Source organism: Sceloporus occidentalis, unplaced genomic scaffold (assembly GCF_023333645.1).
Source record: "Sceloporus occidentalis isolate IW3139 unplaced genomic scaffold, rSceOcc1.0.p SCAF_19, whole genome shotgun sequence".
Lineage (NCBI taxonomy): Eukaryota > Metazoa > Chordata > Lepidosauria > Squamata > Phrynosomatidae > Sceloporus > Sceloporus occidentalis.
In genome coordinates this window covers 7,360,011-7,377,848 of record NW_028316999.1, presented here as the reverse complement: position 1 = coordinate 7,377,848, position 17,838 = coordinate 7,360,011, and the positions used below count along the sequence as shown (strand labels likewise).

The window sequence follows — 17,838 nt, the reverse complement described above, 5'->3', positions numbered from 1 at the left end:
ACACTGAAGCCACGCCCACCGTCTTCCGCGCTCAGTACACCGGAAGGACAGAAAGAAGAAGAAGAAGAAGAAGAAGAAGAAGAGGAGGAGGAGGAAAAGTGAGAGTGAAAGAAGAAAAGGTAGGACAAGATTCAGGGAGAGTGGATTAGTAAGTGTGTGAGAGTGATGGGTGTTATGCTGAATGTAAGTGTGTGAGAGTGATGGGTGTTATGCTGAATGTTTGTGAATGAGGGTTTCAGATAGCATGGATGTGTAAGTGTTGGGGGATAGCTTGGCATAGGGAGTCCATAATCACATTCCTTTCATGCCCAGATTCCAGCATGTAGTGGCTGCCTAGGCATGATAGGAGTGTGATTGCTGTTATAAATTATTTTTGGTTCAACTTTGGTGTGTTAACACTTTTATTGGACAGAATAATTCAATGACAGTATTAATATATATATATATATATAATTGCAAACAGCAATCACACTCCTATCATGCTAAGTCAGCCAGCACATGCTAGAACCTGGGCATGATAGGATCGTGATTGTTGTTATATATATGTGGGTGTGTATATATATATATATATATATATATATATATATATATATGTTAATATTGTTATTGATTTTTTTTGTCTAATTTTGGTGTTACTTTTAATAAAGTATTTTAAAGTTTTTTTTGTTTTTTTTTTCAGTTTTGGCCAAGTGAATGCTGAATTTTCAGTTTCAGTCCAGAATTTTCATTTCGGTGCATCCCTAATATATACTATGCCAGTCACTAAAGTGGTAAGCCTACACCACATCAATGTTTGGCTTAGTATATAGTGATAGGGGTTGTCAGTGTCTGGCTCAATGTATAGGCACACATTGACGGTGGTACCGCATAATCCCTAAGTATATAATGATAACAATTTTGCTGTACCCCTGTCAATGTTTGCCTAACCATAGAAACTATGCAGTTTTAAAGTGTGTGTGTGGGGGGGGTGCCACATACAGGATCTGCCACAGGTGCCAAATACTCTAGGTACGCCCCTGCATCATGCGGCTGTCAGACCCAACGGCCATGCCTCAGCTCCTCTTCCCACGTCTTAAAAGGGGTGGGATGAAGAGCTGAGGCATGCGGTGTGTGCACACCGGCCACTTTAATTTCATTAGGCTCTGATGGAGTGACTGCCGCACGACGGCCGCTTTGATGGTGCAATGGGCCAGTTGACTAGACTTGCCCCCCAGGCCTTAGGCTGCCAGCTCTCCAACTGCCTATACGCCACTGTGCCCCATGATATGCCTTTTGACCCCCTATGTGCCACTCTGCCTCCAGAAATGCCTTATACCCCTATATGCCACTCTGGAGGCAGAGTTGCATTAAGGGGGTTAAAGGGCATTTCACAGAGTACTCTGCCTCCAGAAATGCCTTATGCCCCCCATTTAACACTCCCCCCCCCAAACTTACCGGTGCTTCTGACTTCCCTGTCATGTAGCCGGGGCAGCGTGTAGATCCCACGCACTTACGCTGCAGCCGGAAGGAGGCGTGGCTAGCAGCGGGGGTTGTCTGCGTCCATCGCGCAGACCTTCCCCGACTGTCAGAGATCAGAGTTCCCCCTCGCGGGTGCGGGGAACTCTGATCTCTGACAGCCGGGGAAGGTTTGCGTGATGGACGCAGACAACCACTGCTGCTAGCCACACCTCCTTCCTGCTGCAGCGGAAGTTGTCTACGCGAATCGCGTAGACATCTACACGCTGCCCCAGCTACATACCGGGGACTCAGAAGTACCGGTAAGTGGGGCGGGGGGGGAGACAGGAGGATACAGGTCCCCTGCAGCTGCGGGGGATCTGGATCTTAGTCGTCTCATAGTCAGACCTATTTGAGGTCTGATTATAAGACGACCCCGATTATAAGACGAGGGGTATTTTTCAGAGCATTTGTCTTAAACCTTGTCTTATAATCGAGCAAATACGGTAATTTAAGAGTTACGTTGTACTTTACTGACTGTTCTTGACTAACAAGTTGTTGTTCAAAAACTTATTAAAACATGTGCTACTTATAAAAACATTATGTACAATACAGTAAATACAGAATGTATAATACATAATGGACAGAGTTTAAATAAAACTAGACACTTATTCTAGTCACTTTAATACACGCATTTTATAAAAAGACAAAGGGTATGCAAATTTTCTTTTTGAATCTCATCTTCTGTCCATCTTCCCCTTGTTTTTATGTTCATGTTTTGTCATTTTTGTCTATTAGCAATTTTAAACATTATTATTAATTGTGTCTCCCCTGTTTTATTACCTCTACAGAATGTGCTAATGCTATATATGTAACATAAAATTGATAATGAAAGTATATCGGCCTTTTTGCCAGCATCAAATAAGTACTGAGTTTTCAGGTAGGGGTGGGAAGAAATAAAATAATGGCACCTTTCAAGCAACAGAAATTTCTGTAGGAAAAAAAAAACTGTTTCACCCCAGAGTTTCTGAGGTCAGTCATGTCACTTGTCAAACATAATATTTCAATAGTTGAATTAAGTAATTGCTCCTGTAGTGACATTGTGTAATATTCACCGTAATTACTGGGAAACAAAAACACTCCTTTTGCCTTGCTCTACTTTCAGATGTAAAATTATTTGCCTTAATATAAATCGGATTAGCCAATACAGCTTGCCCAAAAACTGAAGATAAGAAACATACAGTGATTACATTTTATTTGATGACTTTGCTGTATATGTGAAAAAAAACATTTTATTTTTTATCCTTTTTATTCACAAAAATTAAAATCTATTTCCACACAGGGCTGTGACCAAATTGTTTGTGGGATGCCCAAGGGAACAGGAGTGTGGAAGTTCAGTTATTAAAGGAGATAATTACATATGCCTGATCCCAAGCATCAAGGAAGTTAATTGATGAGTATCTGAATTCATCACCAGATGCCTAAAGGCTCTCTTTTATTTTAAAGTAGGCTTGTCTTTTAGGATATCCTAATAAATCCAGCAATATGTAAAAATAATTATTATACACATATACAGTATATTCATATAAAAAAGGCATGTATTCTTCATGAAAGATGTTTTTTGTATCAATTTTACAAGTTTTAACCCTTTCATGGTAATAGCTACTTTCATTGCTCTAAAACACAAGTCCAGATTTTTTATTTTTTTTATCATGGTAATGTCTTGAGCTAAGTCTCTATTTTTAAACATCAATTAAAACAGGTTTTTTTTATGAATGTATAGCATACAGTTTCGACCAAACACAGTCCTTCCATCTAGCCTAACTGCATACTGTCCCTAAGGACATCAGCACCTACTCTGGCATAGATTTCATTTTTACTGTGTCCTACACATTGCAAGGCACTTAGGGAGCGTCAGGTTATGACTTCATAACCACTCTACACCTCATGTGACCCCAGCCCTAGATGCCTAAAGAGGGGAGGTAGTAAAATATTATTACTTGGGAAAGATATTTCTTAACATGGACTGAAGCAGATAAATCTGCCATCCATTGCTCACATTGCAATACTCCAGGGACAAAAGAATAGTAATGGGTTATTTATGCACATACAATTGCATTACGGTCATTTTAGAAATTAAAACACTTCCATATGGAAAGAAAGAGAAAGAAAGAGAGAAAGAAAGACAAAGAAAGAGAGAGAGAAAGAGAAAGAGAGAAAGAAAGAGAAAGAAAGAAAGAAACTGCACAGCACCCTCCATGCCCTGATGTGTGCCACCACTAAATGGCTGCTTGTAGCAACCAGTAAAAGATGGGAAAGTGCTGCCATTGAAATGAGTGTGAGTGTTTTCTGTGCATGTTCACAGGGGGGCTGCATGGAGCTTGTGCCGAGACAGTGGTGGAGCTGAGTGGTAGTAATTATCACGTAATGGGGATGTGTTCGGCAGAATGTATGTCCTGCATGGTAAGTTGCAGTAAGGGGGACACCACATAACTTTAAAGATACATATGATGGCATTGGCTCGAGTGTCCATTTTAATGTGCTACTTCACTTAGACAAAAAATTAATTCATACTTTCCAATATGTTCTGTAAATAAACTGTAGCAGATAATATATAATGTGTTTAAAAACATGAAGAAAAAGAATTAAGGAAAGGTTTGGGAATCCAGTAGTACTAAGAACGACGTTTCTAATGTTCATTTAGTTAAGTTAAATCCAGAAGAGTAGCACTTGAAGACCATTTCTAAAGCACTTGGGCCCTTAAGGAACATGTATCACATCAAAGTATTTTAGTGAAGTCCTTAGTAGACATTACATTACCATTACATTACCAATTTCCATCAAGATCTAAGCTTCTAAATGGTATATGGCAACTCACATTAAAAAAGTTGGAAAACTTCTGTGGAAGAGTCAGCATAAGTGATTTCATATGGAATACATTAAGAAATTGCAAGACTTCTGTGGATTACCTATTAATTTTTGTGTCATAATGCTTACCTAGCATTATGCATAGAGAAAGTCTGGTCAGCACAGGGAAGTGAGGGCAGCTTTTGACCTGGGGACAGGTACAGCTAAGTGCCCCACTACCCCCCAGTAACTAACATACACACTAACACATAGACCTACACACTCTCTGTACCATATACATGTACTCACACTGCCATATACACACACACTTACACTAAAACGTACCTCTAATCACAAATAACACCTCACTCCACTTCACACACCCACATACACACAGCCTTGCCAGGAGTTATGTCTTATACTTGCTTGCACACAATATTCATATTTTTACTTGGTTGTTTACAAAATAAAGTCAAATATTTTAACCATGGTGTGTATATGGTCTGCTTACCCTGAAAACTATTACAATGGCTTTGCTAAACATCACTGAATATTCTCAACTCATGTCTCCACTGCAATGGGTTACATGTTGCATCTACTGAGTGAAATGTACTGATACAAACATAGTAATGCAACAATATATTGAAGGGTGGTATGTTTTAATGATATTCACAATTTTAACCCACTGCTTAAGTGACGTAATATGATTAGACAATGTTGATTTAATAACTGTATCCCTTTCTCCTCAAATAGTTGATGAAAACTCTGCATTTTGAAAATGGCAGAAAATATTCATAGCAATAGTTGGTATAGCAAAGGAATAAATGTCAGACTGCAGCAGAGAGGGTTTTTGGGCATAAGCCACAAAAGATAAATTAATAGTAATTGCATTTTGATGACAACACATCAGCTGCAAATTTGCCACTCCTATTTTAATTAATTTATTGTATTACCTTGAATAACAACATAGACAAGAGATTCAATCCCCCAAAGTGATCTGTTAAACTGACCAAAAACTTGCCATGTGATAAAACATAACATAATACGCAATATAGATCAACATTCTTGCCAAACTACTAATTGAACCTTTGTTTACATTGTTTTCATTGTTGGGGACCACAAGTTATTAAAAACAATCTTTCCTTAGACTTCAGAGCAACATATGAGATAAGAAACATATAGATACATTTTATCTCAGTAAATACATTTAGTGCAGTTTATGATAGATAGATAGATAGATAGATAGATAGATAGATAGATAGATAGATAGATAGATAGATAGATAGATAGATAAATAATTTCAGTTTTCCACTGCAGTCTATGGGGTGATTGTTATTCAATTACTTGTGATCCATGTATTTTTGCCATTGAATCCAGCACAATAAACATGATTTCCTTTTCTTGGCATAGGAAAACATATGTGTAATATTTAACTGCATATAAAAAACATGGGGTGACCTTTTTAGATTTGTTTATTAAAATGATAATAGTTATGCTAATTCACATATACATCTTTTGCAAGTATCAAATTTATATTTAATTGCTAGTAGACTGTACAACAGTATGCTGAAAGATCAACTCACTGCATAATTGCTGACTTTAATTAGACACTAATAGCAACATCACAATCTATTGCTGAATTTTTTGAACTAATCACAGTATGCATTTCCACCTGACGCAGAATCATGTATTTTATTGAAGTTAATCAAATTTGACTTTGACACCAATGCAAATGAACTCTGATGAGTTCGGCAATTAAAAAACAACTAACCTACCTATTTTAAATTTGAAATTCTTTTACCACGTATTCAGAAATGTCTGACTCTTCATATTGGTAACAATATGCATATTTTCACATTATCCCTTTGATTATGTACTTTCAGGGTAGGTCCGGCAGTGTGTTCCAAGAATCTTGTATTATAGTTAAAGTGGACCCATGCAGAGGCCCATCACTGCTAATAACTAACTTCACATTAGTGCTTTACAGAGCAGCATAGGTTGTCCCTTAAAAACCAAATTATGTCCCCATTCAAATCAGCCAGAAACACAGAACAGAAATATCATAATGTAAGCTTATAGATCATATTTGATTCACGCTTTTAATATCAAAGCTGGAACCAGACCCTGTGGGAAAGTTCTGAGTGTTTCTAAACTTGTAAACGTGACTAAACAAGTGAAATTATTTCTAGTCAATACATTCTAAAATGTTTGTGTCATATTACACTGCGAACTATTAAACATATTTCCCTTTGCTCCTGTAAAAGGTTTTAAAGTGCTATGGCACAAAATGCCAAACGACATACTTTAAAAGCAATCAATAGTTTTTCCATTTGCTACTAAAAAGGAACATGCCAATTTGTCATTTTTAGCTTGTTGATATGTAACTTTTGTGTGCTTTTAAAATGATTTTCATCTCTCAGACCTTTATAGAAATAGCTCACATTTCACTGTAAGCAGATTGCAGTCCCAAATGACTTGCAAAGTAAAGGTAATCAATGTGAAGGTTTCTGCTAACAAAATGTACTCCTTCAGCCGAAATACGAAAATAGATGCTGTAAATCAGAGGGAAAGATGCCGACAACAAACATTTACCAGGATAAATATCTATACTAAGCAGTCCAAATATGTTGTTCTATCTGTAATAAATGAAAAAAGGGATTTTAATAACGGATCACAAAAGTAATCATTCTTGCAACTCAACAAAAAACAGGAGGTAAATTACTTTGTCAATGGACCACAGAAAAGGTCATTATCAAAGATTACTTTCCTACAGCACTTTTAACATCCTGCAATGCTGTATTATGCAATATACATACAATTCATTAAACATACTAAATAAGGAAGAAAATATATATTTTTGTTTTAATGCAACACAATATTTATGCTTTAGTAATCATTTATTTGAAACAATGTTGTTAAAAGCCATGTAAGGTTAAAAGGCATGTAAAACCAAAAGCAGAACCAAAATAAACTACTTTAAGGCTAGGTTTCCACTTGGGTTTTTTTTTGCTAAAAACGCCCATAAAAACGCCAATAGCGCCACCTGGCGTTTTTTTAGTGAAAAAACGCTGCAGCCAGATGTTAGCTGTTCTTCAATAGGAAATCGCACAATGCCATATCCACTTGGCGTTTTTCTGTTTGGCGTTTTTTCAGTCCTCTTTGGCGTTTTTCTGCTTTTTTGGGCTCTGTGGCAGTTTTTCAAAATCGCAGCATGTTGACACTCTGGCGTTTTTTACAAGGAAATCTTGGCGTTTTTCTCCAATAGAAGTCTATGGGAGAGAAAAAACGCCATGAAAAAGCCATGTGGGTTTATTGCCTTGGCGTTTTTTATGGCGTTTTTTCCACAGTTACAATGCAGAGGATGGACCCAGTATCTGTGTGTCCTACGAGAAATAGGCTGGAAACAAACAGTTTCACACAAAACAAAGTTCATATTGAATTCCACACCATTTGGAACAAACATGCCATTACAAACAAACATACGCGACGCATCAACTGGATCCTGCGTGCCAAAAGCAACAGCAAACTATTTGCACCATCATTTGGGGCCAATCTTCCTAGAGTCCGCCGGGGCGTTTAAGTAGAACTCTACCAAGTAAATGACATCAGGGGGCAGATACTTGCCATTTATCCTAATCCCTTTTTTAGCTGGGTGAAACTTCTAACTTGTAAAGGCTGGAAAAACTGCCTAAGGTCAAAAAAAGCAATTTCCACAGAAAGGCTAAAACGCCAGAAAAAACTCCAGAAAAAAACGCCAAAACGCAGAAAAATGCAGTGGCAGTTTTCTTGGCGTTTTTCATCAAGAAAAAAAACGCAGGACAAAAACCCAAGTGGAAACCTAGCCTAATGGTTGAATGTGTAAGGTAATTTAATTAATTAAGGTTTGTGTTAACCAAGGTGTGTCAGAATAAACATATTTGAAGTAAAAATGTTTTCAGACCTGGAACTTCCATTACTTCCATTATTGTAATTTTTCCATAATATAGCTACCAAATGTTTTCTTGTGCACATTAGACTTCAAAGAGTTTGGTGTTTTCATTATTGTTCTTCAACATTCTGCAAGTGCCTGTGATACATTGAGGAACATATAATTAATTTGAAAAAAGGCCAATCATGGTCAGTCTTCCACGTTTGATTTGTCCATATTTTAAAAATAAAATGTTTGGTATACCAAGCATGCATTGTTGTTACTCCTTTTCTATCCATCTTATTATATATTATAATATTTACCCCTTTAATAAACTTTCTTGACAAAAAAGACATCAGTCAATTCATAAAATTATGCAGACTGCAGTTTCTGAGCCATTTTTCATAGAAACACTACAATTATTAATGTCCTGCAGTGAGTATTAAAATATTAAAACACAATAAAAATAAAATCTGTACCCTTTTGGTTTAAACTGAATTGTGATAATTTGATTTTAACGTCCCTTACGAAAAAATTACTGCAGTTTTTCTGAAGTAATACTGCTGTTTTTTGGACATGAAAAAACTGCAATACTGCACTTTTACTGCAGTATTACTGCACATTTACTGCAGTTGTACTGCATTTGTACTTCACTGTACTGCAGTTGTACTGCAGTTATTTTTGTACGGAAGTACAAATGCAATAAAGCTGCAGTACATTGAAGTACAACTGTAGGTTTGCAATATAAAAAAAAAAAGTGCAGTAAATGTGTTACTTCAGAAAAACTGCAGTAATTTTTCGTAAGGGGTCTATTCAATTTAAACAAATATGATCCTATATAACAGTTAAACCGTGTGCCCCAAACTAATGAAGAAATATTCTTTTTATGCTAGTTAGTATAAAAAGTGGTTATATTTCAGGTTTTAAGAAAAAGTGTAATAATTAAAGTGTAAACTGATGTCTTTTGTAATTGGTATTTTCATATATGGAAGTGAAAGGGTCATTAAGCCAAAATATTTATATTTTCTATTGGTTATTTTTAACCTCAAACATTGCTGCTATGATTAGCTAATTATTGCATAGGCATCGCTACAGAGGAGAACAATTGCCCAATTGATGGGCAGCAACAATTACTTCTCTAAGATCATTGGTGATGTCCTTCATCTTGGCATTGTGTTAACACACAAAACAAGAAATAAATAAATAAATAAATAAAGTGCTGCGCAAAATTTACAAACAACACCACAATATGTGCGAAAATTAAATTAAATAATACTTAAATTCATTAAAGTGAATTCTTCAATAGGTTCCTCTGTTGGGAAGCCCATAGAGCCCCTTCTGGCGAATGGAGTTTCTGTTACACCGGTACAAAGAAGAAACTCCATATAATGCACGTATGGAACTAGGTCAACCAGGAAATGGAGTAATGTCAATACCCCAACTTAATCTTGTTGGCAACTTTAGACATGATTAAGGTCTGTGATTAGCAGGGCTGTCATGGAGGTTCTTTTTGGACCTGTTTCCTTTTTATATTTACATAAATCCCGAGAGTTAGAAGATAGTCAGGTAGTGATACAGAGACTATTATTCATAAATTAATAGGATGACCCTAGGCATCAGACGTTTAACTATCTTGTCATTTTTATAGAATATCTTTAAACCTGTATAGTCATAAAATTGATTGTTGATATACACTATCCTTCAATTAGTGTGTAACTGACTGAAAGGTTTAATTAAAAAGCATCAAACTGGTTTTGAAACACTCATTGATATCAATTACAGTTCACTTTCTAATAATTGCAATAATAATTTGCTAATAATTGGGAAGACTGCTGAGCTTAATTTTGGTTCATAATAACTTTTTTTAATATGTTTTCCATATATGTATTTCTTCTTTAATTAGTAAAATATCTCACCTATTGTCTTGAATTGATTTTTTGTTTATTTACAGATCTAAACCGATATTACACATGTGCAAATGGGCAATAAACGATTCAGACACATGTTTCAGTTAGTTTCTGACCCTTTTGTTTTTGGACCATTTCTGCCCATTTGTTTCAGAATAAAATTGGGGGCCTTTTAGAAGCAAAATTATTTTTCTGACATGGCAGTGGGGTTGACAGGGAATGAGAATTTCGTGGGGGGGTTTTGATTGTAATTCATTGTAAAAACAATGACATTGACATCCATCATGGGCACATTAGTTGATGCCGTGATTGAGAATTAATGAAGTTCAATATCAGCTGGAGGCTTCATGTTTAAAAAAAAGTGACCTACAACAGATTGATCAAACATCACCCTAATAAAAAAAAAATGAATTACACCAATGATTAAACACGGTATGTCCTCAAATACATAAAGCATCTCATATTTGGGGAGTGACCTGTTCTTTTATTAACTGCTTTCCTTTTTTAACCTTTTTTTTTTTTACTTCAGGACATCTTTTTTGTGTGCTGTTGTTTCTAGCAGGTGGATAAATAATTAACCATGAACGTGCTGTGCATAGCTGCCTCTAGCTTTAATCTTCCTCACCTTTATATGCTCAATGCACATTTCATCTAGCCTTCTCCAAGGCTGCTTTTGTTTAATGTCTCTCTAGACAGTTCTATGACTCTTACATTGACTGATGCCCTGCTGTTATTAATGTACAAACCATACATAATTAGATAATTTCATACCACAAACCTCAGAACTTGCATTTGGGTGCTTTTGTACCTGATTTCTAGTGCTGAGTAAAAGCATTACAAATGTAATTTCGCTCCTTTGTACTGTAAACACAGCAACAATAATTTCTGATGTTTTTTTTATTTTTTGTAAGATTTTTGCTGCAAACGAAAAAGTTAACATTTTCTTTTTAAAAGTTTGCTAAAAGGTAAGTTTATTGATTCATTTTTTTCTCTTGTTAAATAAGAGAACATTAAGCTCTGTTAATTTAAAATTTGACTTCTTTTTACTGCACAGAATAATCAAAAAGTCAAATTAAGGTGTCCTGACTAATGCATACTGAATAAAACAGCATACAATGATGTATACTGTAATTGGGATGGAACATCGTATTGTAAGTCCATTTGGCCAGTATAAAGAAGATTAAAATTCTATGGTATTTACCATATGGTAAATCTATATATGACTATTTGTATAATTGTAAATAACATTTATCTTAAAATTAAACCTTCCTATGGATCTTCCCAATGTACCTGTGAGTTAAGCAATGGTGTTCGTCATAAGCACTGTATATGGAGAAATATAGACTAACATCTGGCAATATTCATTTAAAGTTGCATGTAATGCAATCAGTAATGGGTATGCATTGTATTATTTGAATACTGATAAATAAGCCTTATCAGTATATCACATAAATTGTGACATGTTTTAAAACTTCTTTGTCAAAATCCATCTGCTGTTAAAAAGAGGGCAATTGAAATCACATACCTGTTTTGTTAATTCATTTTCTGGAGCATTTCATTTGCAATTTAAAAAAAAAAGAATTGACACCACAAATTACATATTTAAAGTTACATGTACCATGGTTTGTAAACAAATTGTTCTTTGGTTGTCTCAGTGACAACTGAATAATAGAACTGCAACAACATTTGTATTGTTGCCTATTTCTACTTTACAGTAATTGTACATTCATATAATTATTATAGCTTTGTTGTATTTTTTGCAGTTCAATTTTGTTGGAAAGTTGCTTGGACCAAGAGGGAATTCTTTGAAGAGGTTACAAGAAGAAACTGGGGCAAAAATGTCAATCTTGGGTAAAGGTTCAATGAGAGACAAAGCAAAGGTAAATATTATTTAGTAATACATTTTACATTTGTCTTATTTGTTGTCTTCAGCGCTTTGTTGTATTGCAAATTGCAGAAGATAGAATAATTGAAACATTCAGATCAATGTGAATTAGTGTGTGTGGTGTAATATGGAGTAAATGTACATCAAAATACATCTCTGCAGGGATATAAAAGGTTAAAGGTTAGCAGTTGGGGTTAATTATCGTTAACAACTTATTACTGTATGTTTATTACTGAATTTGAGTGAATTAAATCATCTTAAATGGATCTTTCGATTTAAAATCAGCAATAACATTTTTAAGCTAGTGGGAAGATCTGCCTTCTGGCTGTCATCTCCTCCACATCTATTTTCACCTGGTAACACAAAATTAAAATCATCTCCGGCTATTAAAGGGCAAGAACATTTTGGAAAAGAAGGAGATACACTCATTCATTACTATCTGGTGATGCATATACATTCATGAAACGAACATTACAACCTTTACCAAAAATTGTAGAAGGTAGCTTTATGATCAAGAGATTTTAAACTGTATAAAACTAAACTGTATAAAAGTAAAGTGTGCCCCACTCAAAATGTCTCTGTCCACCACTGATTGTGATGCCTCCACAATTAGAAGCTGGGAACTTCTTAAGGCACAAAAAATGTGACTTCATCTCTCAAAACCTCAAAAAAACATAAGACGATTTTAAGAAGCTGTATTTTTGTTCAAGGTCAATAGTCCGAAGCTTTTAATATTGTCCCATTATTTTGAGAAATCAAACGTCCACATTCAACATCCACTTGCAAAGAATTGTGAATACTGAGGATAGGCTATGGGAGCACAGGTTTAGTATATATTTATATATATATGTGTATATATATATATATATATATATATATATATATATATATTAGGACTGTGTGACAATGTTAGATTAAGCTGAGATTGAATTTCATCTGTTTACCATACTGCAAGTGTCAAGTAGTGTTGTGCAGAAAATTGGCTGGGTTGGAGTGGATTGGAAAAGCTGCACAACCATCATTTATTTTATTGATTTGCTGGGACTGCAGCAGAAGGTTTTTTCCATTTTTATGTAATAATTAAATTATTTATTTTAGGGCTGTTTTTTAATGTAAAAATTATTAAAACACAATTCTTTATATATTTTTTATACGAACAATAAAACCTTTTATTTTTGGACAACATAAAATAATAAATCCATAAATATTTTAACTTCTTTTTTTTTAGTTCTTGCAATACTTTTCAAGTAAAACCTCTTAATTTTGCACAACACAAATACTAAATCAGAAATTAACAGCAAATTAACAAATTAACAGCAACTACAACTACAGCAACAAAAAACAATTTGGAAATGTCTGATAAACAGAGTGATTCTAGTTCTTGTGAGTTGGGCGGAGGCAACAGCAGACTGAGCCCTTTTTTTTCCTGAAATCAGAAACCAGCCACCTGCAGCAACAGCAGCAGTATTAGTGAACATCCTGGCTGCAGTATTGATAAAATATACTCCACCCCACCTACCAACATGAGGCACAATTGGCACAATTACGCCGTGCTCTGCCCTGTCTCTACTGCTGCAGTTTTACAGATGTTATTTTATTTACACTGCCCTTACACACTTGCCCATAAATATACATATACATATACACTGTTCTTAAACACACCTTCCCATACACTCTGCCTTCACACACACCTGCCCATTAACACACATATACACATACACTGCCCATACACACTGACTTAACACACACCTGCCCATTAACACGCATATACATATACACTCTTCTTACACACACCTGCCCATACACTCTGCCTTTACACACACCTGTCCATTAACACGCATATACATATACACATATACTTCCCTTACACACTCCTGCCTTTACATTTACCTGCCCATTAACATGCACATACACTGCCCTTAAACACCCCTGCCTTTACACACACATATGCACATACACACACCATCTTACAAACAAATACCACACCTGCCCATACACACAAGATTAAAAACATACACATATGTACACTTACACTGCCCTTACACCCCTTTCTCCCCATCTCTTAATTTTCTCACCCTCCATCCTGTGGTGGTAGGGTGAGGTCTGTCATTTCAGACCTCTGCTTTTGTGCTCCCTCATCACTATGCACCGGCTATTGATGCAGAGCGGGGGGTATGACATCATATCCCGGCATCAATTGCTGGTGGATAGTGATTAGGCGCTCCCTAACGGGCCGGTTAAAGGGAGATTGTGCTCTCCCTAACCAGCCTTGCTCATTGGACACCTCCTACCCAGACCAGCAATCATGGTGCCTGGGTGTGCACTGCCCATGGGAGCGCCCGCTGAGCAGGGCTGTTTGGGGAGATTACAATCTTGCAGCTGCCCTGGAACTCCCCTGAAGACTGCCACAGGGGAGATAGCCTCTATGCTTGCCTCTCCCCTATAGATACTCTACTGTTTTTTAGGGGCTTCAGCAATCTGATTCACAACTGGGCCCCTAGAACACATCATGCAGCTGCTGATCGGGCGGCTGTACGCCCCCTCGCTGCTGCGCCCGAGGCGAGTGCTTCTCTCGCCGCACCCTTGCTCTACTGATACCCAGTACTCTACTGCTGCTGCTTCCTTCCATTCATCAAAATGTCCCATTCTTCAGTCCCATAGCATACTGCTGCATGTATCTATTGGTTAGTGTAGTGCTGCTATTGGTGGTGGTCCTACAATGCAAAATTGAGTCTGGGTCTCTTCCCAAACCTTGAGATGCTGCTGATCTAAGTGAAAGGTGAGTCCAGAAGGTGTCAATAACCTCCATCCTTTTTCTTACAGTGCATATGTCTATAGTTGGAATAGGTGAAGCTGGGTGTTAGCTAGAAAGTAATATAGTATCTAATTAGTTTTAAGATTTTTATGCCCTTATATTAATTAAGGGGAAGTTCAAGATTATGTGTTTTTTGTTACAGATTCACTTACAATATTTTTATGTTAAATAGCATTTGTTCTAAGAAAATATATAACTATATATTGTAAAAAGAAAAAGTAAACTGAAAGCTGAGAAAAAGTTACTACTTTTATGTGTGCTTCTACATAATCATGCTTTGCATGTATTTCCTTAATACAGTCAGTATATATATATATAAACATATTTTGATATAATATGTAGAATGCAGAGTTGGAGATACTTTATGGGTGGATTGAAGGGGATAATGGGCCAACTGCACCCACTCAAGAAAGACAACAGCATACTCCACGAATTAAAGGTTAATTACTCACACCTGTGGCTTTTTAAATTGCAATTAGTGTCTATGTATAAATAATCAATGAGTTTGCTAGCGCTCACGTGGATGCACTTTGCAGGCTACATATTCAGTCATGGGGAGCAGAAAAGAACCGTTAAAAGACCTGCGTAACAAGGTAATGGAACTTTATAAAGATGGAAAAGGACATAAAAAGATATCCAATGCCTTGAAAAAGTGGAAAATTTGTGAATCTCTTGATACCAAGCCAAGGTCAGGTTGACCAAGAAAGATTTCAGCCGCAACTGCAAGAAGAATAGTTAGGAATAATATTAGGAGTAATACAGGCTGGAAAAAGTTGATTGTTTCAAGGAGCGCAATACAACAATACTTGAACAAAAACGAGCTGCATGGTTGTGTTGCCACAAAGAAGTCTTTACTGCGCCAATGCCACAAAAGAGCACGGTTACAATATGCCCGACAAAGCATTGGCATGTCTTACAGCTTTTGGCGCACTGTAAGCGCTATGGTTGCAGAGGGGTCACCAAGGCCTATAGTGAATATAATATATAAAGAATACATCCCCACTGTGAAGCATGGTGGTGGTTCACTGATGTTTTGGGTGTGTGAGCTCTAAAGGCATAGGAAATCTTGTGAAAATTGACAGCAGGTGAATCCAGCATGTTATCAGGAAATACTGGCAAACAATTCTTCCGCACAAAAGCTGAGCATGGAATTTGGACTATCCAGGACGACAATGATCCTAAGCACAAGGCCAAGTTGATTATCCAGTAGTTACAGCAGAAAAAGGTAAAGATTCTGGAGTGGCCATCACAGTCTCTTGACCTTAATAAGATCCCAAATGCACGGTTCATACAAGACGACCAAAGACTTTGCATGACTTGCATGACTTCCACAAGAATTTGGGGCCTCATAGACAACTATGACAAAAGACTGAAAGCTGTCATGATGCTAAAGGGGGCAATACACAATATTAAGAACTAATGTTATGCAGACTTTTGAACAGGGGTCATTTCATTTTTTGTTGCCATGTTTTGTTTAATGATTGTACCATTCTGTTATAACCTACAGTTGAATCTGAATCCCATAAGAAATAAAAGAAATGTGTCTTGCCTGCTCACTCATGTTTTCTTTAAAAATGGTACATATATTACCAATTCTTCAAGGGTATACAAACTTTTGAGCACAACTGTATATATACTAATATAAGTGTGTGGCTGGGTATGTTAGTTTGTGTGAGTGTGTCAGGATATGTTAGTGTGAGTGTCAGTGTTGTTATCTGGATGTTTGTGTTAGTGTGCATTAGTGTGTCTGATTAAGTTAGAATGAATATCTGGCTGTCTGAGTTTCTAGGCATATTCGTATAGGGTCCAGGTGTTCATGTTTGCTAGTGTGTGTTAAACGTCTAGTAGTGTTAATGTGCGTGTGTCTTGGTGTGTGTGTGCATGTGTGTTATTGCCTCATTCTGTTAATGTGAGGGCATGTATGTGTGTTTGTTAATATAAGTGTGGGTTGTGTGTAGGTGTAAATGTCTGGTGTGTGTTAGTGTGAGTGCCTCCCCCCCGAAGTCAGGCTCTGGACACGCCCCTGGGATACTTCTTATTTTCTAAACTTCTCTAGCAATGTTGATATGAATATTACCTTGACTCAATGTCAGAGATAAATCTCCAGTATAGAATAGCCATCATTGCATATATTGCAATGGAAAAAAATAAGATGAAAAACAGATATCTTATTTCACATTAACTGAGATAAAATCAATCACTGATTCTATCTAATTGTTTTAAATTTTAATCTAAAAGTGAACTGCTTTTCAATTACTTGTGATAAATGTATCTCCAGCATTGAATCTAGCTCAATCTACGGTTTAGTCTAAAAAAATAAATAAAGGGTACTAGTATTAGAAGAAGCTTTAGGATAAGTGTTAACATTAGTGGGACTAGTAGTTGAAGTTTTGGAAATATTACTATTAATAGTACCTGTAACCATACTAGTAGAAATACTACATGAATATTATTACTAGTAAGTTTAGATGTAATAATAGTTTTTTCAATACTTCTATAATTTAAAGGAAACACATGCTTTCCTGAATGCCTCCAACATATGTAATTTCATTAAAAAATGATTTTATTAAGTACAGTGTGTTTGTTTTCAATGGGCTTCCACTATACGTTATTTGCAATGACCAGCAAGTTCTACAGTTGAATAGCAAAACATTTAAATTCAGCATTCATAGAGAAAGAAATAATCACCAGCATACTCCATGGGAACAATTACATGGGAATTGTATTACAACCCATCCTTTCCGAAAAAGTTCCTGTTTAATTGCTGATGCACTAAAGTAGCTATATTGAAAGACTTAATCTTATCCCTGGCCCTAGTTATTGTGTTTATTAGTGTTTCCAATTTTACGATGCCCTTAAGGGTTTGTGTTTGCAGTATTGCTTAATTTCCTTTAAACACATACCCTCTATGTTGTCCTCATTTCATTCTATGTATATTTTGTATATATAATTTCAACTGATCAAGAATAGTCAAAATGATAGAGTTACTTTTGCCACTGATGGTAAAATACTGTTTTTCAGGCCAAAATATTCCCGGAGAAGC

At 36.1% G+C, this 17,838-nt stretch overlaps 1 protein-coding gene across 3 annotated transcripts in view; it reads left to right on the top strand.

Moving 5' to 3' along the window:
- LOC149302367 (KH domain-containing, RNA-binding, signal transduction-associated protein 2-like) overlaps positions 1-17,838 on the top strand; it is a 154,332-nt gene that overhangs the window by 49,351 nt on the left and 87,143 nt on the right. For all 3 annotated transcript variants that reach the window (XM_089482595.1, XM_089482594.1, XM_089482593.1), the window contains exon 3: positions 11,859-11,975. In XM_089482595.1, coding sequence (XP_089338721.1) covers positions 11,859-11,975 — 117 coding nt within the window. The remainder of the gene's footprint in view (positions 1-11,858; positions 11,976-17,838) is intronic.